General features: G+C 50.5%; 1 protein-coding gene across 11 annotated transcripts in view; it reads left to right on the forward strand.

Annotated features, from left to right (window-relative positions):
• The window catches only part of EPB41L1 (erythrocyte membrane protein band 4.1 like 1), a 155,557-nt gene extending 136,990 nt beyond the window's left edge, over positions 1 to 18,567 (forward strand). For 8 of the 11 annotated variants that reach the window (XM_079783532.1, XM_079783530.1, XM_079783528.1 and 5 more), the window contains 8 exons: positions 129 to 539; positions 2,571 to 2,672; positions 4,500 to 4,580; positions 9,014 to 9,100; positions 9,932 to 10,015; positions 11,963 to 12,043; positions 12,378 to 12,494; positions 15,228 to 18,567. In XM_079783532.1, the coding sequence (XP_079639658.1) occupies positions 129 to 539; positions 2,571 to 2,672; positions 4,500 to 4,580; positions 9,014 to 9,100; positions 9,932 to 10,015; positions 11,963 to 12,043; positions 12,378 to 12,494; positions 15,228 to 15,236 (972 nt within the window). In that variant the 3' untranslated portion in view covers positions 15,237 to 18,567. The remainder of the gene's footprint in view (positions 1 to 128; positions 540 to 2,570; positions 2,673 to 4,499; positions 4,581 to 9,013; positions 9,101 to 9,931; positions 10,016 to 11,962; positions 12,044 to 12,377; positions 12,495 to 15,227) is intronic. The other 3 variants (XM_079783526.1, XM_079783527.1, XM_079783535.1) reach the window with 2 other exon arrangements.
• Positions 18,568 to 22,377: the final 3,810 nt, after the last annotated feature.

Consider the following 22,377-nt stretch of genomic DNA (forward strand, 5'->3'; position numbering starts at 1 on the left):
CCTGCTCTTCCATTTGGGACTTCGACATGGCCCCCAGATTTCTTCTGTCATTTACCATCTTGATTTCTCTCTTTCTCTCTCTCCCTCTCATCCCACACTCCCGTTCCTTTTATTTTATCTGGCCATAGAGAGCAGGGCTGAGGGAGGGCTCGGAGGAGAAAGTCAAACCGCCGCGTCCCAGGGCCCCAGAGAGTGACACGGGAGACGAGGACCAGGACCAGGAGAGGGACGCGGTGTTCCTGAAGGACAACCACCTGGCCATCGAGCGTAAGTGCTCCAGCATCACAGTCAGCTCCACGTCCAGCCTGGAAGCCGAGGTCGACTTCACGGTCATTGGTGACTACCACGGCAGCGCCTTCGAAGACTTCTCCCGCAGTCTGCCTGAGCTCGACCGAGACAAGAGCGACTCAGACACAGAGGGCCTGGTGTTCTCCCGGGATCTCAGCAAGAGGGGCCCCAGCCAGGATGACGAGTCGGGGGGCATCGAGGATAGCCCGGATCGAGGGGCCTGCTCCACCCCGGATATGCCCCAGTTTGAGGTACAGTGGAGCATCATCGAGACTGGGCCCAGCAGGCACTGCATGTTCAGAGGGCCCTGGGCCACCTGTGAGAAGACCGAGTCGCCAGCCTGCAGCCCAGATCCCTCAGGCTGAAGCTGTGTCTCGTGTTGCATGACTGTCCCTCCGCAGAACAGCATGGTTCTGTGCTCGCATGTTTGCCTTCTCAGTTTACCCCTAACATGCACACCTTGGCGTTTTAACCCTGTGAACCCATCACTTGCCTGAGGTCAAGCAGTGACCAGCACTCAGGTCTTACTCGACTCCTCCTCCTCCCCTTGCCTGTGCTGCATGGCACTGCAGAGAGCATGTGCTGTGACACCTCGCAGGGGCCCCGGCCTGGTCTCAAAGTCGGAGGGTTTGTCCTGATCCTGGCCCGGGCTCCTTTCCCTGGGGCCTGGGCTTCCTGGGGTAGCTGTGGAAACTCCCAGAGAAGCGGAAACGTCGTCACTGAGGGGGACACAGGGATAAACTGTCTGGGCTTCTCTGCTTTGTGTCCTTCCTTCAGAGGATCTCTGTTCATGTTATTCCTTTGCTCCCTCGTCTCTTGTAGCCCCAGCCTACCTCCCACCACTCTCCCCTTCCCCATCCTACAGGCACTGAGACGTGAGCTCATTCACCCAGGCTTTCACTTGTGCTGTAGCCTCTGGGTGGAAGGTTATTCCTCCCTTTCTCAGCCTTGCAAATGCGTCATATTCCAGGACAGAGTTCAGATGTCACTTCCCTAGCAGATGCTTTCCTGACCACCCTGGGAAGAAGTACTGTCCCCTCCACAGCCTCCTGGCTCAGTGATGCTTCTGCTCCCGGTGGTATCCAAGTACGTTAGTGGCTGACAGGTCTGCTCCCCTGCCAGGTGGCAGCTCCTGGAAGCCCACACACAGCAGGCACTAGTAGCTGAAGGGCTAGATCTCCGGGGTACAACCGTCTATAAGAATCCCCTCACCCCTCTCCCAAACAGATGACAAGCTAGCTTTCATTCATTCATTCATTCATTCATTCAGTTCACATATGTGGATACCTGCTGTGTGGATAGCCATGAACTAGCCCGATGGAGGATGCAGAAGAAACTGATCATTTAACTTACGACTTCTAGAGCATAGGTTGTAAACCAGTGGCCCGGGCCAGATCTGGCTAGCAGATGTGTTTTCTTTTTTACATATATATTTTAAAATATATTTGTATTGATTTCAGAGAGAAAGGGAGAGGGAGAGAGAGATAGAAACATCAATGATGAGAGGGAATCATTGATTGGCTGCCCCCTGCACGCCCCCTACTATGGATGAAGCCTGCAACCTGGGCATGTGCTCTGATCAGGGAATCAAATCGTGACCTCCTGGTTCATAGGTCAATGCTCAACTACTGAGCCGTGCCAGCAGGCTGTTTTCTTTGATCTTGATTTAAAAATGAGGGCATTGAATATAAAATACAGGGATTTTTCTTATATCATTAAAAAAAGTACATAATTTTTAAAAAAATCAAATGACCCAGTCACTCAGAAGCCATGGCCACAGTTGGCCAAACCTGAATGGCGCCCCATGTGCTCCAGAGTTCCCCCCAGGCCTCAACAAGCCCACTTCACTGTTTATATCCCCTGCCTGGCGCCCAGGGGTCTCCAGGTGTGTGGCTTCTGCTCTAAAGAACAGTTCTAATGAGGTGGTAGCGTAACCGTTGAAGTGGTTCAGGATTTAATGGCATGAATGTAGGGAAAATACCTACCATGCGGTCTGGCACAGAGCACATGAACTAAATAGTAGATGTTCTCTTAATGGTTCTCTAAAAAACCAGCATATAGCCACCACGAGGTTAAGTGGTTGCAGGGTCACGGGCAGGCTCTCCTCTCGGGATGTTTGTAACATCACACCATGCCTCTTTTGCCCTGACCTGTGTACCCTTCTGGAGACTCGGCCAGCTGTAGGGATGAGAGATAACCTGCTGACCCTACACCGCAGTTGCCTATGACAGAAGCCATGCCGGGGCTTGAGTTACGAAGTGTTTTTCCTCATCTCCCTGCAGCCCGTGAAAACGGAAACCATGACTGTCAGCAGTCTGGCCATCAGGAAGAAGATCGAGCCAGAGGCTGTGCTGCAGACCAGAGTCACCACTGTGGACGCCCAGGTAACCTGTGCCTTTCAGTGTCCCCTGAGCACAGGTATTAGGCATTCGGGGTGGGATCAGCACCATGACAAAGCCTCTTGGCCAACCCTGGCCACCTTGGCTCCCCCAGAGCCCTCATTTTAGTGCTGATGCTCTTGAGCCCTTTACTGTCCTTCCTGAGCTGTGGGAGTGGGCAGACTACACCTCTCAGTGCTGCAACTTCCCCATCCATTACGTGGGATGATCATGTCCCTTCTGTCCTCTTCGGAGCTTGGTAAGGTCCAGTGGCTAGTGGGTTAGGACTGTGGCTTTCCGATTGCTCTAAGGAGTTGGAGAGGCTTCTCTTTTTTGTTGCTGTTCATCCTCACCCCAGGATACTTTTTCCCATTGATTTTTAGAGAGAGTGGGATGGAGGAAAGGAGGGGGCAGAGAGTGAGAGAGAGCTGGGGACCAAACCTGCAACCTCGGTACTTGCCCTTGACCGGGAGTCGAACCCATGACCCTTCGATCCGTGGGCTGGTGCTCCAACCACTGAGAAAACTGGCCAGGGCGAGAGGTTTCTTGATGTATCCCAGGGCCTGCTCGGAAAGAGAAGATGTGAGACCCCAAGCCAGCTTCAGCCACAATGGCTCACGTTGGGCCATTGTTTTATGCACAAGGGTTCCACATCAGATTGGCAAAATGAACATACTGGGGGAAAAAGAGACCCCAAATCATTGTCTTAGTGAGAGGAAACACACTGAGTGCCCTGGAGAAGGCTGTCATGAATTGATACAGGCGGTTCCGAAGTTCCTTCTGTGGTTTTTAAACTTTCAAATTGAGCTTGTGGTTCTTGGTTGTTTCTGGCCAGAGAGCTGCTGTGCTGAGGGCTTTCTTGCCCTGGACACCCGTCTTTGTCTTAAGAACTGAAGAAAAACGTAAACCAACACAACATGGGGAACGCTGTCATTTCCAGAATTTTCCCTCCCACTTTTATAACACGCATAGGGGTTGAAGAGGCTGCTAGTGCAGTGGTCGAGACTCTTGGGTCAGGACTCTTGAGTTCTGACCAGCTGTGACCTCAGGCAACGTGTTCCTCCTCTGGCCTGTTTTGTAACGTGGGTTTTGTTTTCACACAGAGAAATAAAAACTAAACTGGCCCCCAGTTCCACAACTCAGCAATCCTTACTGATATCAAAATGTTCACAGTTATGAAATTCAAACAGAACTAAATGAATTTTTTTTCTGATTCCTCCCAGAAAAATATGCATATACCAACGTGTATACTTACATCTCTAGATATTTAAAAATTCTACAGGGAAGAGATTGTTCTCTTTTACACCTTACCTTTTCATAATCTTCTTGGAGATCGCTCTTTGCTGGCATATGTGGACCCACCTTCCTCCTCTTAGTTCCACTCAGGAGGGGACCCTGGTTTTCCACGCAGCCTCCCGTCGGGGGACCTGTGCTTGTTTACCTCTTTTGCAGTTAACGCGTGCTGCAGTGCACTCCCTTGTCTATACTTCTCGGCAAAGTCTTCAAAGTTTATATCCCAAGAGTGAATGCCTAGCAATGGGATCACCAGGTCAAAGAATACATGCATTAAAATTTGGATAGAATTGATCAAATTGTCTAGGGTTATTTTTCCTTTGTCCGTCGAGTAAGATGATTGACGTGAACCGGAGGGCCTGTGAGGCCCATCTGTAATGCAGTCTGTGCGTGAACACCCACGTGCCCCCAGTGTACGATCACTCACACAGCCTGTCACTTTGTCGCTGGGACTCGTGAGCCCAGGGGGCAGATACTGCAGGTGAATCTGGCTTCTCTCTCTGTGTGTCCCTCTCTGATGACTCCTTCCTCTGACCACAGGTGGATGGGACTGCCCTAGGGGGGAAGGAATTCATAACCACTGCTCCCTCCATCACCACTGAGACCATATCAACCACCATGGTAAGTAGGACCTAGGAGACTTCTCTCTCCGACCAGAAATAGCCAGATAACAAGCTGACACCGCCAGCTGCTTCAGGATGTCCTCATCTGCCCTCCCTGGGTCAGGTCTGGGACATACAGTCAAATTGTCTGGCACCATAGTTGCCACAGGCCATCTGGTCAGACCTGTTTTCCAAATGGAATACTGTGGGAGGTGCAATTCCTGGGCGTCGGTTATCCGGGCCATCTCAGCCCAGCAGCAGTCAAGTTAGGGGGGCGGTGCTATTTGCTAATTGGCCACGCCTGAGGATTGTGCCTGAAAGTCCAACCAGTGGACGCATCCTTCTGGCAGCTGCACATTTTCTTCCATCTCCGGCCACTTGCTTGCCTCGGTCAGTAGATGGCGTCCGGTGAACCTAAATTGGAAGCTAGGGATTTTAGATTATCTTCCGCGGGAGGGAGCCGTGTTTCTGCTACCTATTTGCTGTCTGACCCATGAAGGGAGGTCCTTGGCCTCAGGTGTCCTCATCTGTAAAAATGGGAATAATCCCTGTCCTAACTGGTTCACAGATTCTTGAGAGGGCCCAGTAACATCAGATCCTTCAATGATGACACAGAACAAATAGCATTCGGCACACGGATTTGGTGCCAGGCAGTGATCTCGTTGGTCTTCGCAAAAACTGTGAGGAGGACGCTCTTTCTTTTCTTTGCCCTTTACAGATGAGGAAACCAGAGTTCGGAGAGGTCACGTGACTCACCCAAGGTCACATACCCAATAAGTGGTCGAGCCAGGGCAAACCCAGGCAATTCTGACTCCAGCCGCCCTACTGTCCACCTCAACCCCTCTGCTCTGTTCCCTCATCCCGACCATTGTGAACATGGGCCGCATGGGGCTGAGGCTGAGGCTGGGTAGAGACCGGGGCTGGGGCAGGGACAGGGGCAGGTATCATTGCCTGGGCCAGATCTGTCTTGAGCTGTTGGAAGTTGTTTTCAATTGTCAAACCCCTGATATACACATAGGAAGAAAATTACATTAATTTAGACTACCTGCAGGTAGGTTTTGAGTAAACAAAGACTTTAAGATAAATAAACCCAAACCAGTTACCAGCTTGCACGCTTTTTCCCGGTCACTCAGTTCCTCCTCTCCCCTCAACCCTTTACCACGTGGCATCAGGACGCTTACAGGGCTAAATTTAAATTCATGCTATGGCAAGCAGGCAGTTGCATCATTCATTTACTCATCATCCATCCATCCATTCATTTGTTCCAAAAACATTTATTAGCTTATATTTTCTGCCCAGTATGGGGATACAGAGTTGAAGAAAAGATACTGCCTGCTAGACTTCATTCATCCCAAAAATAATCATGGGCGCATTGACTGTGCTGTGCCCTGTGTTTAGGACCTGGGCACACAGTGGTGAACAAGGCCCAGCTCTCCCACCTTCTGGCTGGATGACCTTGGGCAAGTTACCTGAACCTCTTCACACCTCAGTTTCCACTTCTGTAACGTGGGGTGAGGGCTAATAGCACATCCCTCAAAGGGTTGATGTGAGGATGAACGAGGGTTAATCTGTGCAGAGCCCTCAGAAGAGAGTTTGGCAACGTAGTAAGTGGTCTGTAATGTGAGCAGCTGTTATTTTTTCCTGCCTTCTTGGAACAGTGTCTCCTAGGAAGTACAGGAAGAAGAGGTATGGGTGACGCCATAAGAGCCGGGGAAGGCTTTATCTGAGCAGTGACATCTGAGCTATGCTTGAAGGATAAGTTAAGGCACAATCACAGGAGAAGCCATTCCAGGTAGTGGGAACAGCAGGTGCAAAGGCAGGGATGTGAAGGAGCATAGCATTTGGTCAGTGACATGAGATGTCAAGTGTTGGGTGGCTGGGGGGTGATCTGGGGGAAGGAGAGGCTGAAAAGGAAGGCTGGGCCAGGGCTTGAAGGGCCTCGAACATTATGTATGAAGTTCAAACTTCATCCCGGACACGATGGAGAATTACTCGAATTTTTTAAGTGGGGACATGGTGTCATCAAAATAAGTGTTTGCGTTTTAGAATGGTCACTCTAGCAACCTGTGCGCAACATGACTGCAGCAAACTTCCTTCCCTTGGGGCATGGGTCCCTTTTGTTTTTCTTCCTTCCCTCTTTCTCCCCCTCCCTCCTTCCTCCTTCCTCCCACTTCTTTCCTTTCCTCAGCAAATATTTACTGAACACCCACACCGTGTGAAGTACTGCGCCAGGCGCCGAGAATCCAGCCCGGAAGGAGACAGTGTCCCTGAGCCTATATGCCATTAAGAGACCAAAAGAGAAAGCAGGGAGCTCGTTCAGGGGCTGGTGCAGGGCCAGAGCATGAGGAGGTGGATGCCAAGGAGAGGGTTAGGGTTACGAGATGCGTGGAGGAGGGAAGTATAGGATTTGGTCATTGGTAGAATGTTCTGGTGACAGGAGGAGAGATGGGCTGGTGACGCTGCTCACAAGCCCAGCTGTTCTGAAAGCTTGGTCCCGGGAACCCATTAGAAAGGCGACTTCTCGGGCCCCACCCAGACCATAAACTCAGAAACTCTGGGGAGAGGCCCAGCAGTCTGTGCTTTCACAAGTCCTCCAGGTGACGCCCCTCACGTCCGAGAAGATATAAACAGAGCCCTGGGGGAATGCTCTTAGGGGCGAGAGGAGGCAGGAGTCCATGGGGCCTGTGGCGCATTTCCAGGGGAAAATGTCTAGGAGGCAGCTGGTTTTAAAGGCCTATGGCTCAAGAAAGATCTGGGATGCAGATAAAGGGGCAGGGGACAGTGGCCTTGATGAGGAAACCTTGAGTGGCTGAGGTGGTCCAGAGAGAGGATGGGAGGAGGAGAGCCCCGAGTCCCTGGGAGGAAGGGTCCAGAGCAGCGATGGTGAGGAGAGAAGACAGTCTGAGAGCTCGGAGAGGCAGGTAGAGCAGGTGGTTTTAAATGACCTGTGTCCCCATTAGTGGCCTCTGTTTTCAGGGTAAAGGTGGAAGCGAGGCTCTGCCTGGAAAAGAGGAAGCAGTGGCACAAGAAGCAGCTTGGGGAGAATGGCCTGAAGGGACTCAGAGTGGCTACTGGCTGTTTCCTAAGCTGGAGGAAAGGAAGCCTTGAACCCGGAAGGCTGTCCTCCTCAGGCCTGCTTCGAATGCCGCCTTCGGGGACTCTCCCTGACCAAGGTGGATGGAGTGCCAGGGGACCAGGTCGCTGACAGCCTCACCTGGAGGCAGGCGTGGTGAGCAGTCAGGGCAAAGGCAGACAGAGGGCTCCGTCCTCGCACCCCCCTGGCAGGCAGAGGTCCAGGTGTGCACCGTGCACAGACCAGGACCAGGTTCAGCCCCTGGGCAGCTGCAGAAGGACATATCTCTGGGCCCCTGGACAGACGAGGCTGAGCCCTGAGGTGGTGCAGAAAGGGCGAGGGAGAGGCAGGCAGCCAGGCCTCTGGCCAGATGTGGGCCAGTAAATCCGGAGCCAGTTCCAGGAAAACCTGCCCGTCAGAATCCAGTGTAGGACCGGAGAGCTGGCCCAAGGGCGGGCACTCCGAGGGCAGGGCTGTGTGGAAGGAGCGTGTTGGCCTGGAGTCTGACGAACGTGGGTCTAAATCCGGGCTCTATCGCTAACTTGCTGGGGAACTTGAACAAGCCACTTCACATTCTCTGGCCCTCCAGTTTCCAGCTGTAAAACAGGAATATTAAAATGATGTGTTCTGATGACTAAATGAGATAATGCATCCTTAGGATAATATCTAGTACATATCAAGGACTCAGAGCACAGTAGTTATTATGATGTTGTTAATAGCCAGCCTATACTGTATTCATACTGTAGATTTCCATTTGCAAAGCTCTTTCTCCTCCGTTAGCCTCATAATGTCTCTGGGAGTAGGGCAGGGGTCCCATTTTAAAAAATATTTAAGACTTTACTATTACAACAGTTTTAGATTCACAACAAAATTGAGCAGAAGGTAAAGAGATTTTCAGAATACCCACTGCCCCCGCTCACACAGTCTCCCCAATCAGCAGTCTCCCCCATTTGTTGCCACTGATGACCCTACATGGCAGGGCTCCCTTTTTCTAGGTGCATTCATGAGGCCCACAGAGGGGAAGTGGCTCCGCCCCAGGTCACGTGGCTAGAACACGGCAGGGCCAGGACGAGAACCTGCGTGTCCCAGCCCTTTTGTTAGTGCTTCCAGAGAGCAAAACCATGTCTTGTTCACCACAGTGTCCCTCATGCCAAGCACTCCGCAAATGCTTGCTGAATGAATGAGTGAGTGAGTGTGTAAGTGTGTGAATGAGTGAGTGAATGGGTGACGAGTGAGAGGAGATTGAACCAAATGATGCCTTCAGCTCTCTGCCTCTACTGTCAACCCTGTGGCCATGAGAGCTACATGGCCACGTGCCCTGGCCATCCTGGGGGCCACCCACCTGAGATCTGGCCATCTGAGCACTATTGTTTCCCCAGGAGAACAGTCTCAAGTCCGGGAAGGGGGCAGCTGCCATGATCCCAGGCCCACAGACGGTGGCCACGGAAATCCGTTCTCTTTCTCCGGTAAGTGGGCAAGGCCAGCTCAGGCTAGGGGACCCCACGCTGAGTGTGTGGACCCGGGTCCGCAGGTGGCCCGCAGCAAGCGCAGCATGGAGCTCAGAAGGCTTCCCTTTCGAATGCAGCACCAGGAAACAGTATCACTTTCAGAGGCCCACGGGTTCCCTGGTGCCCACCAGAGTCTCGTCCGTCCGTTGCCCTCCGTTCCTCCCCCACCCCAAGCAGGGCATTGGCAATGTGGGGGTGAAGTGGCGCCTCCCTCTGGTGGTGCCTGTAATATGGTAGCTCTTTTGCATCTGCTCTCCTTACTGACCAGGAGGAGCAATGAATGGATTAGGAGTCCAGAGGCTTGACTTCTGGACCTGGCTCGGTCGGTGGCTGCCCCGTGAGCCGAGTCTGTCCCTGTGAGGTCTCCTGCAACTCCTGTATTCTCCAGATCTGTCATTCGCATCATCTCGCCCACGAGAGAACACGATCCCGGCTCTGGCAGGGTGGGGGATTGAGAGGGGGCTCCGTTTCCACCTTGGATCCCTCTGGTCATTCTTCTAAGATACCAGGATTCTTAAATTCTAGCAACTTGTTAGAATTCTGGGCCTTAGGAATCTCAGGTTCTAGGAATCTTAGATTCCAGGCTTTGAGAATTTTGTGGGTCTAGCACTCTGAAGAGTCCAGTATTGCTGAATTCTTAGATTCAGTGGTTCGTAGCATCTTGGCTTCCCAACCCACCTTCATGGGACCCCTCCCCAACTTGTCCCTTGGTTTACCCCACCCCGCTTCCACCCTGCAGTGGCCAGCATCCTCACCTGATCCCGGGTGGGGGGTGGTTGTATTCTGCAGATCATCGGGAAAGATGTCCTCACCAGCACCTACGGCGCCACCGCGGAAACCCTCTCCACCTCCACCACCACCCATGTTACTAAAGTGAGTAGCAGCAGGGTGCCACATGGCCCAGCCTGGCTGCGGGGCTTGGGAAGGTCACTGCCATGGTAACGTGGGCAGAGAAGACCCGTGGTGTCCCCAGCTTCAGGCGTGCTGTGCGCTTGGTCTGTGTTCCGGTCTGTCCTGGGCATGGACCTGCTCTTCCACATTGACAGCCAGGCTTGGGGGACGAGACCATCTCCTTGGAAGTCATTGAGGACCATAGCATTTGCATCTTATAGACCTTAAGTGCCGGAGGGATTTAGAGGGGGCGATATAAGGAAGGCTCAAAGAGCGAGAAGGATCTTCTGGGGAAAGTGGGGTTTGCGCAGGGTCTTGGAAAGCCGGGAGGACTTGTGAGGGAGGAGAAGAGAGCGGCAGGCATTCTACGCAGTGCAGAAGGTGGGAGCAGAAACTGTTTGCTTATTCGTTCACTGAGCAGATTTTACTCTGTGAGGGGCCAGTGGAGGGGCCGTAAGCAATGCATGTTGTGGGAAACAGGAGCAGTGCTCTCTGGTAGCAAGAAGCAGCATAACTGTGGGCAATCGGGTTGGACTGGGGCCAGAGGAAGCAGCATAGAGACAAACAAGACAAATTCCAAGACAAATGTGGCTATGGAGGGCCCGAGTCTGAGAGCCATTGCAAAGCCATCAACGTTTCTTAACTGGGGAGTGAGCCAGTGAGAAGGGGTTTAAGGAGAGGAGATTAGATCCACCAGGATGTGCAGGGTGATGGGAGAAAGAAGAGAGTGGGCGATGGAGAGACTAGGGGTGGAGGGCCTGGACCAAGGTGGGAGTCAGAGTGGGAGAAGGAAGAGGAATGGCCAAGAAGGGAGGCATTCCTTATGCGTCTGCCATGACTCTGCCAATGAAGACAGAGGGCTGAAGACTGGCTGGCATGTTCATGACTGAGTGGCCAGAAGGAAGCAGGAGGGGTCCCAGGCCAGGGATGGAGGCCTGAGGGAGAGATGCCAGGGAGCCAGGTTGAGTTGCAGGTTCTGCTGAGCTATCTGAAGAAGTCTGATAGGTGGCACTGGCCCTGTATACACTGCCTCAGCCCTGCCTCCTCCTCTGTAGGACTCAGCACCTCTGCACAGTCCCCAGAAAGCACCCACTCTCACCAAAAGCGTTAGTAAGCAATACTGATTTCACTGAAAGCTCTATGGGAAGGTTCTCTGTCACACACCCCACCGAATACGGCTCAGAAAACTCTTTCCCAAAGTCCCTCCCGGCCCTGCCAACTGGGAGCCCCCGCTTCTTTCTGTCCACTTCTGACTCCAGCCAGAACTTCTCTCACCACCACCCTCCTTGAATATGCCAAGCAATTCTACTTCTAAACTTACGCCCAAACTTGCCCCTTCAGAAAATAGTGGTGGTTACCAGTATCGTCAACAAAATTTCTCTTGTACTGTGGTTTGAAGTCATTTAAGATAGAACCTTGTCACCATTCACATTTCATTCATGTGTTCATTCAACAAACTTGCATTTAGCACCTGTCCTGGTCAGGCTGAACAGAGGGGTGGGGAGGAGGGGATACAGAGATGAACAAAAGACACCCCTGTCCCCGAGAGTTCCAGCCCGGTGAGCAAGGCCAGGTCGTGCACAAAAGGTTGGCAAAGGGCAGAAGCCCAGAAACATGAGAGATATGAATCTGGTGTTCAGGGAGTACTGAGGCAGGAAGGTGGAAGGATTGCCAACCAGGGTCAGGGAGAGCATTTGATCTGGGCTCAGGAGGCCTAGAGGGGACATTTTGGTGGTTGGGGGAGTGGTGGCCACCAGGCCAGATCTGCAGTCTGAAGTCCCACAACCAGAAGAGGAAAAATCTGAGGGGAACCAGGGGAGGTGACTGCTGGTTCCAGCCATGCCCTTGAGGGGTACTTGGACAGGTCCCTGTCACAGCTGCTGGTCCAGCAGGACCCAAGGCTGACCTTGCCTCCCTCTCCCCCTGCAGACTGTGAAAGGAGGGTTTTCTGAGACGAGGATCGAGAAGCGGATCATTATTACTGGGGACGAAGATGTTGATCAAGACCAGGTATGGGAATGAGGAACGTTACTCCCAGTGGCACTGCCCAGTCCCCAATCCCCGCCATATTGGGTTACCCATGGATGGTTGCCCTTGTGGGCTAAGAAGATGTACACTTGCTGCCCCTCCTATCTAGACAAAGGGCCCCCAAAGGGAAGGACACTGAATGGGGTTCAGGAGGAGCCAGAAGACTCAGGCTCTAGTCTCTTCCTTTAATTCTTTGACCACTGCCCCTCCCTGGGCCTCTTGTTCCGCAAGCTGTGCACTAGGCGGCCTGTTGGTCTCCATCGTCTCTCGTATTCGATATTCTGTGGCTCCTCACTTTGCTGTTCTTTGCCGCCAGGCCCTGGCTTTGGCCATCAAGGAGGCCAAACTTCAGCATCCTGACATGCTGGTAACCAAAGCTGTCGTATATAGAGAAACAGACCCATCCCCGGAGGAGAGGGACAAGAAGCCACAGGTAAGGCTCAGCAGGCTCAGCAGCGGTGAGAGGGAGGAGGGAACTGTGGCAAGGTCCTCGGAGCGTGGTTTCCATCAGAGAGCCCACCCTGTGGCTTGGTCCCTGTCACGGCTTTGACACCCCCACCCCCAACCCACCAGACATCATGAACCACAGCGGGGAAGAAGCCTGGTTCCTTGGTTCTTTGGGGTTGAAGGCCCTAGACCCAGAAAAGTACATCAGAAGTGGTAAGCAAAGGGGAGACAGGATTGTCAGTGGGTGCTGAGGTGGGACATACGCAGTAGTTAGCACAGTGCCTGGCACATAGTAAGTGCTCAATAGAAGTTAATTAGGACTATTATTACTATTAACGCACAGCAGGCTAACAAAATGCTGCTCATGTGGACGCTGCGGCAATAATCCAAGAAGAATAAATTATAAATGGTATACTTTAGGTGTCCCTGGTACTTCTAAAGACATCCCATGAGGCCAGAATCCTGTTTACATTTTATTAGTCGATGAGCAAACTTAAAATACAGCCTGCCCCTGTAAGACAAAACCCCCAGGAGCCAGCAGAATTGAGCAGAAGGGACACAGCCAGGCTTTGGAGCCGAAACACCTTGCTAGCAGTGTGCCCAGATGAACCTCCCTGGGCCTCAGTTTCCTCATCTACAAATGGAGCTAATCTCTAAAGTGGAGCTGCCGTAATAATTAAACAGCATCTGTGACTCTTAGTTCGAGCGGCTACAACAGAATACCACAGACTGGGTGGCTTAAACAACACACATTTATTTCTCACAGTTATAGGAGCTGGAAAGTTCAAGATCAAGGTGTTGGCCAGCTCAGGTCCTGGTTGAGAGACCACTTTATGGTTTGCAGACAACTGTCTTCTCAAAACTAGGTAACAGGTGGCATATCTTCTTGCCTTTTTTCACTCACAGACGGTCAAGTGCTAACAAAGTCATATAAATGCGATCCTTCTCTTCTTTCCCAAGATGGAAAAACTGAGGCCCAGGTTCAATGACAAGTCTTAGCAAGATGATTAGAACCCAAAGCTCCTGCTTTGGAACAGGTCAATTTGGAACAGGTCACATGGCTGAGAGCAAAGATAATCTCTCTCTCTCGTCTCTTCTTACAAGGGCACCAATTTCATTCATGAGGGCTTCACCCTTATGACCTCAGGCCCCGCCTCCAAACGCCACCTCCTTGAGGATTAGGGCTTCCATATGTGAATTTGGGGCAGCATACCAGGGCGGAGTCTCACAGGCAGATGGTTCGTGGCAGTGTGAACCTGCTTCCTTGTTCCTTGAGGTTTTGCCATGTTTAGGGATGAGAGTCCTGAGTAAGTCAGACCTTAACCCTCCACCACCAGCCAGGTGCACAGGGCCCTGTTTCCACCTGGGTTTCCATCTTGCTGGCCTTTACCTTCTCTCCCCAAATCCTCCAGAGACATCTCTCTGCTCCATTCTACGCGGCCTCTTTCTGGAAGTTCTTCCTTCTTAAAGTTCTTGCTGTGAGTGTGGAAAGCACACTTACCTCACACCGTCTTCTCTTTTCTCTGCAACCTCGCAGGCCAGATGTGTGGCTTCTGCTCCATTATCTCCCACTGGCCTGCCTCCTTACTCAGGGTCTGACTCTCAAACCCTGCCAGCAAGAGGGTGGCACTTACCCAGCTCCCTAGAGCTTTCTTACCTACAAAATTTTAAGTAAATGGGGGGGAAAATAATTGACCTGTTCCAAAGCAGGAGCTTTGGGTTCTAATCAACTTGCTAAGTCATTGAACCTGGGCCTCAGATTTTCCATCTTGGGAAAGAAGAGAAGGATCGCATTTTTATGACTTTGTTAGCACTTGACCATCTGTGAGTGAAAAAAAAGGCAAGAATGATATGCCACCTGTTGCATAGTTTTGGGTAGTTGCTATGTTCAGGGCATTTTGCTGGGCATTGGAAAGACAACAATAAGTAAAAGACAGTCCTTGCCCTAAAGGAGATCAGAATAGTATGTGGTTATATTAACAACAGCAATACTACTAACAAGAACAGCCTGTATTTATTGAGCACTTGGTCTATGCTGACCCTTGTTTTGAATCCTACTTATAACTAAGGCAGTTATAGGCAGAACCCATGTTACAGAGGAAGCAACTGAGGCCTGAAGAGGTTAAGAAACTTGTGCAGAGCTAGTGGGCTGTAGAGTGGGATTTGAACCGGGATTCAGGATTGCAGAGCCCATGGCCTTAACCACTAAGTTTTGGAGTCAAACCTGAGTTGGGATCCCAGGCTCCAGTTTCTTTATTTAAACACTTGCACTCTGGGGTTTAATCCCCAGGGCACAGCAGGCCCAAGGAGAACAGACAGGAAAAACAAACAAAAGAAGAGCATGTCATCACGACTAACCATTTCTTAGAACTGAGAGGTGGTAGGAGGGAAAAGTGAACCGAGTGTCACAGGAAACGTGGACAAATTTTCAGGCCAAAGGGAAAGATACCACTTCCCTGGAAACAAACAAGCAAACGTACATGGGCCTTGGAGTCTGACAGATGTGGGTTCAGTTCTCAGCGGCTACTCGCAAGCTACCTGGCCTTGGACAAGTCTCTCTGTCCTCCTGAGCCATAATAAAGGGCCCCCGGTAAAGGCTCACTAAAAACGATCTTGCCATGTATTTGAAGATGGGTGACAAAAAGTTACTAACTTTTCTTATCCTCCTCCTTCCTTTGTGTCCCTCCCCGTCACCCCCTCCCAACAACTCTGGCTCCAGGAATCCTGACCTCTGTGAAGAGATGCTGGCGTTTCTGGTCCAACCCAAGCCAGAGAACCGTTAAGAAGGGGCCTTCGTTCTGGATTCTCCGAGTCAACACCGACGTCCCAGCTGCGACGTACTGTCCCTGATGAGAGACTGGGAAAGGAAAAGCATATATATATATATAGATATATATAGATATAGATATATATACAGGAAACACTGCATCCTTGCACTGCTTCTGGGGCTGGCCGAGCCGTCGGCCAACAGCAACAACCAACATCTGACCACCTACATTTCCTTTGCAGACAAATTGAAGAATTGCTGGGATTTTTCAGGAAAAAAAAAAATTATAATGCCAATAATCCCTCGCTATCCCCTTTGAAGGCCTGCGGAGCGACGCGAGCAAGCAGCCCAGGATGACTGCAGGAACGCAGCACCGACTGCGCAGCACATCCGGTGGACGGACGGTCCGTTTGTTCCCCAGTGTCTGTGGCCCATGCAAGTGCAAAGGAAAACCCTTTTGCAGCAAAAGCGAGACAAGTCGAAGCAACAAGACACACGTCGAGAAAGAAAAGACATTTCCCACTTGGAAAGGAGGAGGAGGAACACTGGATTATTACTTTATGGGTCTTGACACTGGGCTGCAAAATCCACCTTCCTTCCTTCCGCCTCCCCTCCCCCTCACAAGTCTTGTCGTCATTTTCTGTCTCGACTCCCTCCTCCCAGCCCTGCACCCTTGCCCTCCGTGTCCAGGTCCTGCTGAGGGCCACTGCAGATGACTCATTTGAAACAAGAAAAGGAAAAGAAAGCAGGGACGGAAAACCATGCCGCAGGAAGGGAAGTAGACATTGTATGTTTATGGTTCTCATTACGAAGGTGCAGCTTGTAGGAGATTTGTATGGATGTGCTTTTAAGTTATGTATATTACATATAACGGGAAACAAATATTAAAATAAACAGTGCTGGTAAGTATGAAGCTGACAGTTTAAAATTATAATTATCTGACTGTGATCGATGTATCCCAAGGTTCCTAGATCTCACTGAACCGGCCCAGCCGAGGAGACCTGGACTCTGGCTGTGGGCTGCTCACAGTAGGAGCTGACGGGTTCAGTGTAGTAATTCAGTGTGTGATGTTTGTCACTGGTTGATTGGTGGGCAAGGGAGGGGTCCCCAAATGGAGAAGTGGGGGTTTGACAAGAAGGAAAGCAACACAGCTGTGGTCCAAGATGCCTTCTCCCCTGGGCAGTAGCAACCAGGGCCTGGTCCATGCTCAGATGTGGGGCCCAGAGTTAGGATTTTGCTGCGATCCCCTGGCTCAGTCCCCCTACCTCCTTAAGGGGGCTTGCCTCCGTTTTCAGCCCTCTGTTTTTTTGCCACATGTCTTGCCTTTCCCTGACCAAATCCTGATAGCTAACTCCCCATCCCAAGGGGCATGATGCCCTTGACCACTGCAGAGGATGGTAGCTTTGTCCGGCTGCCTGGAAATTCCCAGCTCAGTCTCTTCCTCTACCACTCCTGCTCTCTGTCTGAGTCATTCTCTTCTGCCTGGGCTGAGGCAGCCATGGGAGCGACCCCGAACACAGGGTAGGCCCTGATAGGTCAAAGCTGAGGATGGAAGGTGGTGCTGCTCACAGTCTCCATCCACATGTTAGACCCTGGCCTTGGAGACCTCCCCTTCAGTCAGCATCTGAGCTCTGAGCCTGTGCCCTCGGAGTCCCAGAAATTGCCTCAAGACCACAGAAGCCCTTGGAGAAAACCCATCAATAGCCTGGCATTGACACACGGGGGCTTTCCCAGGCTCTCCTGGCACAAGCTGGCCCCCTGAGCTCAATGAGTCCCCTTCTGAGGGAGCGTGTCCCACTGCACTTTAATTTATCAGCCCCATCTCACCTCCCCAGTCCTGTTTCTAAAGCAGTTGATAAACTCACTCAAGAAATATATATTGAGCACCCGCTTGTGCCAGGCACTATTCTTGGATTGAGAGAATGTGGGGCACATGGAGGCACCTGGGAAGCCCCCTGGGCCAGCCTTCCATTTCCAACCAGGGCTGTCTCTCTGAGAGCATTTCTGCATTCTCTCCAATTGTTGGACGTTGCCCATGGAGGCCCTCCAGAGAGCCCAGGCTTGTTTGTCAGTTACCCCAAGGATAAATATGCTTAGCGGCTTAGTTGGTGCTGACCTGGGACAGAACAAGAAACCAGAATAGTGTGCCTCTGTGGACACACATGGGATGGAGGGAGAGCAGGGAGCCCTGAGCCTGGGCATCCCATGGCGGAATCAGCCACACACACCCCGGAGCAGGCCGGGGGGGGGGGGGGGGTGCTCCAGCTCCCCCTGAGTGCGACAGCACACTTGCCGTGCACCAAGCTTCTTTTTACATTCCTGATGAAGAAGCCCTTCTCAACCTGGGAGCTCCCACTCGTTCTGGGCCAAAAGCTGGTGTAGCTCCACCCTCTCTGGCTCACCCAGAATTTGGCTCAGGCACCCCGTCTTTGCCGGAACCAGGCATCCCAAACACACTTCAGAGGGAGAATTCTTTTTTCTGGGTTCTACACCTGCCTACAGACCCTGGGTGTGTGGCTTCAGTGCAGGGATGAAGTGACCGGGCTTAGCTCCTGGGCCAGCTGGGGTTTTGTGGAGATCCCACCAATGCTCTGACCTTCCTTCCAGGAGAGTCAGGCAGCCACCAGGGAGGAGGGGAGCTGCAAAGCTAAATCTAGGGCACTGTTTCCTCCCCATCCTCTTCACAAAGAATATCGACGTTTGTCTTGTCTGTCGTCAACCTACTTTTCCTTTTTTCTTTTTTATATTTCTCATTCTTTCTGTGCTGCCTCTCCACCCAAGAGACCATGTAGCATAGTGGAGAAAGTCCCGGAGGGCGGGCAGGAGTGCTGCGTGGCCATCCTGGCTCAGTGCCTAGCTCACCATGTGCCATCGAGCTAGTCTTGGGCTCTCCTTGGGGCCTCAGTTTCCGTCGCACTTGTAAAATGACTTGGATAAACCAGATGCTCTCCAGGGTCTTTTTCTGCTCTGCCATCCTACAGACTTTCATTTTATTTTGCTTTCTCGGGATCTTTTCCATCTGAGAGGACAGGAAGTGCCAGGACCTGTTTCGGTTTTTGAATCCTGCAAGCACATTCCAAGACTGGCCTGAAACTGCATGAGCAACATCACTCTAATTTTTTCCCCCCAAAAGCACCTTACCAAAACAACTGCAATGCTGTCCTGTTCCTTTTTACTCACACCCCTCTCTCTTCTCTGGTCCCCACGCTCCCCCACCTCAGTGCTCCGTGCTGTATGCGTGTGCTCTCTGTTCTTGTATACTCAATAAAAGTGAAATAAATGTGTTTGATGCTGAACCACAAACTGCCTTGGTGATGTTCTCTCTCTCTCTCTCTCTCTCTCTCTCTCTCTCTCTCTCTCTCTCTCTCCCTCCCTCCCTCCCTCCCTCCCTCCCTCCCTCCCTCCCTCCTTCCCTCCCTCCCTCCCCCCCCTCCTTCCCTCCCTCCCTCCCTCCTTCCCTCTCTCTCTCTCCCCTTTTCACTTTCTCTCCTCCCCTCCCCCTTGACTACCAGTACAAGTTGGCATTGTGAGAAGGGCTACAATTGAAGTTGAGCGATCCTATCACTTTCATTTTACTAATATTTGCAGCTCTGAATGTGGTACAGGTCTTGCATTAGGCTTTGCAATAAGGCAAAGTCCCTGCCTTCCAGGAAGTCACAGGCTAGTGGAAAACACAGGCAAGCAGTCAGAGACAACTCCTGAGTGGTCAGCACCAGGAAGGAAACGCAGAGTGGGTCACTGAAGGAGACCACCTTAAATAAGGCGGTCAAATATGGCCCCCTGGGGAGTTATTTTTGAGCTGAATGAAGATAAATGTCCAGTGAGGTGAAGATCTGGAGTGAGAGCATTCTAGGCAGAAGGAACGGTAAGGATGTGGCCCCCAGGACACAGAGGGGCTTGTGTGTGGAGAGACAGCACGGTCCCACCTCCTCTTCCTGAAAAAAAGAGCACCTGGGTCTCCCTGCAAATCCCTCCATGGAAGCCTAGTGGATAATGTAGACAGCAACCCCCAACTTCAGCCTCTGCCCCCCACCTGCGCACAAGTTGCCGTGTTCCCATACGTAATGCCTGTCTCAAAATTAACTCTGTAAAAAAAAAGTTTATTTAAAAAGGAAACTATATTCCACAAGTGGAAAGGATGTCTTCATAAAAATAAATGCAAAAACATTAAAATTAACAACCCACAATCCATGTCAAAGTTAAACTCACCCCTTGGACTACCTGACACACAGGTACTAGCACTTTCCTTTGTATTCTACTAAGTGACTCACCCCAGAACACCTTCCTCTTTTTAAAATTAAACTTATTAGTGTGACATTGGTTAAGAAGATCATATAGGTTTCAAAGTGTACATTCCTGTGATACATAATTTGTATATTGCATTATGTGCCAGACCATCTTTCTTTTTTAATTTTTTTAAAAAATTTATCGTTGAAAGTATTACAGATGTCGCTTTGTCCCCCCCCCCCCATTAGCCCCCTCCTCCCTGCACCCTCCCCTCCCAAGCCTTTTCCACACTATTGTCTGGTCCATGGGCTATGCATATATGCATATAAATTCCCCAGTTAATCCCTCTCCCCCCACCCCCATCCCCACCTTCCCTCTAAAATTTATCAGTCTGCTCATGGTTCTATGTCTGTGGATCTATTTTGTTCATCAGTTTATTTTGTTCATTAGATTTCACATATGAGTGAGATCATGTGATACTTATCTTTCTCTGACTGGCTTATTTCGCTTAGCATAATACTCTCCAGGTCCATCCCTGTTGCAAATGGTAGGAGTTCTTTCTTTTTCTATTGCCACGTATTATTCCATTGTGTAAATATACCACAGCTTTTTTTATCCACTCATCTGCTGATGGGAACTTGGCCTGTTTGCAAATCTTAGGTATTGAAAATTGCACTGCTGTGAACATAGGGATGCATATACTCTTTCTGATTGGTGTTTCAGGCTTCTTAGGATATATTCCTAGAAGTGGACTCACTGGATCAAATGGGAGTTCCATTTTTAATTTTTTGAGGAAACTCCATACTGTTTTCCACAGTGGTTGCACTAGTCTGCCAAAATCTCAGAAGTGAAAACCACTGCTAATAATCTGGTGCATTTTCTAACAAATTTTCCATGTACATGTATTTTTCCAGAGTTGAAGTTATCTTGCACATAACTATTCTAAATACTTTTTAAAACTTAAACCCTGAACATTTTCCTATAATTTTAAATACTAATACTATTTCTTCTATTTTTAAAGATGAGTCATTAAATGATACAAAATGCTATGCAGTGAAAAGCAATTCTTCAACCCTCTGCAGACTCCAGAGGCAATTGCTTCCAGGAGTTTTGTGACTCCTTTTCTGAATTTTCCCAGTAGGTTTCCTTTAGCTATCTGTCACTCTTGGGGTTGTGCAGTAGGACTTGGTTTGCACACACCCTGGATCTGTGTCTCTGTCTCCCATAAATACAGGATCGGCCTTTGTGCTACTTGGGAATAACCTGAGGTTGTTTCATCTACATCGGTGATTCTCAACATGGGTGGAATTATTTTGCCCCCCGCCCCCCGGGAATACTTAGCAATGTCTGGAGACATTTTTGGTTGTCATAACTGAGAGGTGTCATTGACATCTAGTGGGTGGAGGCCAGGGATGCTGCTAAACGTCTTATAATGCACAGAACTGCCCCTGCAACAAAGAATCATCTAGCTCCAACTGGCAATATTACCAAGGTCAAGAAACCTGATCTGGATGGACATGTGACCCACAAAGTCAGACCCCCCGGGCCACCTACAGCTTCAGTGCCCACAATTCAGTGCCCTGCAATCTCTGAGAAGATGAGCCCAGCTGCAACAGGAAGCTCTGAGACCTAAGACTGGGAATAGGGAGGGGTGAGGAGGGAGCTGAGCTTCTTCATGCAGGAAATGAAACTGACACGACAGGCTGAAATTGATACCCATGACTGTGACTGATAGAGGCCATCTCTGGTTAATCTTGCAGCAGCTCATTGTGATTAACCATGACTGCAGGGCCCGCTCTAGTCTGTAACCACTAAGAGATGAATTTTGACTGAGACAGATTGGCATGTCCAGTGTCACTGAGGAGATGTGACAGACATGCTAAGGAGCAGCAGCATGGAGACAAGAACAACCAGTCAGACCTTGGTTTGCATCCTAGCTCTGCCACTCTCTTGCTGTGTATCCTCTCTGAGCCTCAGTTTTCTCTTCTGTAAGTCAGGGATGCTAACACCTGCTTACTAGGGTAATGTAAGGTTTAGAAATCATAAACGAATGGCCTACCCTATGGGTTTTGGACTTACCTAGTCAGCCCTCACAATCACATAAGCCAATTCCTTAATACAAGCAATAAATCTCTTAAAATACACTGAGTGGCCAGATTATTATGATCTCTGAACGCATAATAATCTGGCCACTCAGTGTATTTGTATCTCAAATGGGTACCAAAAGTATTCTAGACTTTTGTTGGAGATCAACCACCTATTTGTCCTGAGCTTTCTATCAGCCAGTGCAAAGGGGAAAACTGATCAGGTGCACGATTTATAGTATCTTTGATATCAAATAAATGAGGTACTCAAGAGAAGTACACTGAGTGGCCAGATTATTATGCATTCAGAGATCATAATAATCTGGCCACTCAGTGTATATCTCCTTTTAATCCTGCTTTCATGGGTGGACCCTGACTAATACAACCACCCAGCACAGTGCTAGGCTTTCAAATAGAAGCTATTTATTAATACCAAATTGCTGTCATTCATTAAATGCATAATATAGGTACTGAGCTGAACCGTTGTGCCTGGCTTTGTGCTAGATTCCAGGGAAACAGTCGAGAACAAGACAGGCAGGTTCCCACCCTCAGGGACCGGTTACAGCCTGACCGAGGTATTAGATTAGACCTGTTTGGCGGGAGGACACTGGTGATTGTGGCTGGAGAGACGGAGATGGTGACCTACTGTTACTGAGACCAGTTCTCTCTGGGCTGGAAGCTGGGTTTCTGAGGCTCTCTCTTAGGTCTGAGTGTGGTTGGAAGTTAAGACTCCGTGACACTGTCACTCAGGTAGACGTTGGCTGACCAGGACCACGACTGAGCATCTGACA

The sequence above is a fragment of the Cnephaeus nilssonii genome (assembly GCF_951640355.1).
Source record: "Cnephaeus nilssonii genome assembly, chromosome: 11".
In the NCBI taxonomy this organism is placed as follows: domain Eukaryota; kingdom Metazoa; phylum Chordata; class Mammalia; order Chiroptera; family Vespertilionidae; genus Cnephaeus; species Cnephaeus nilssonii.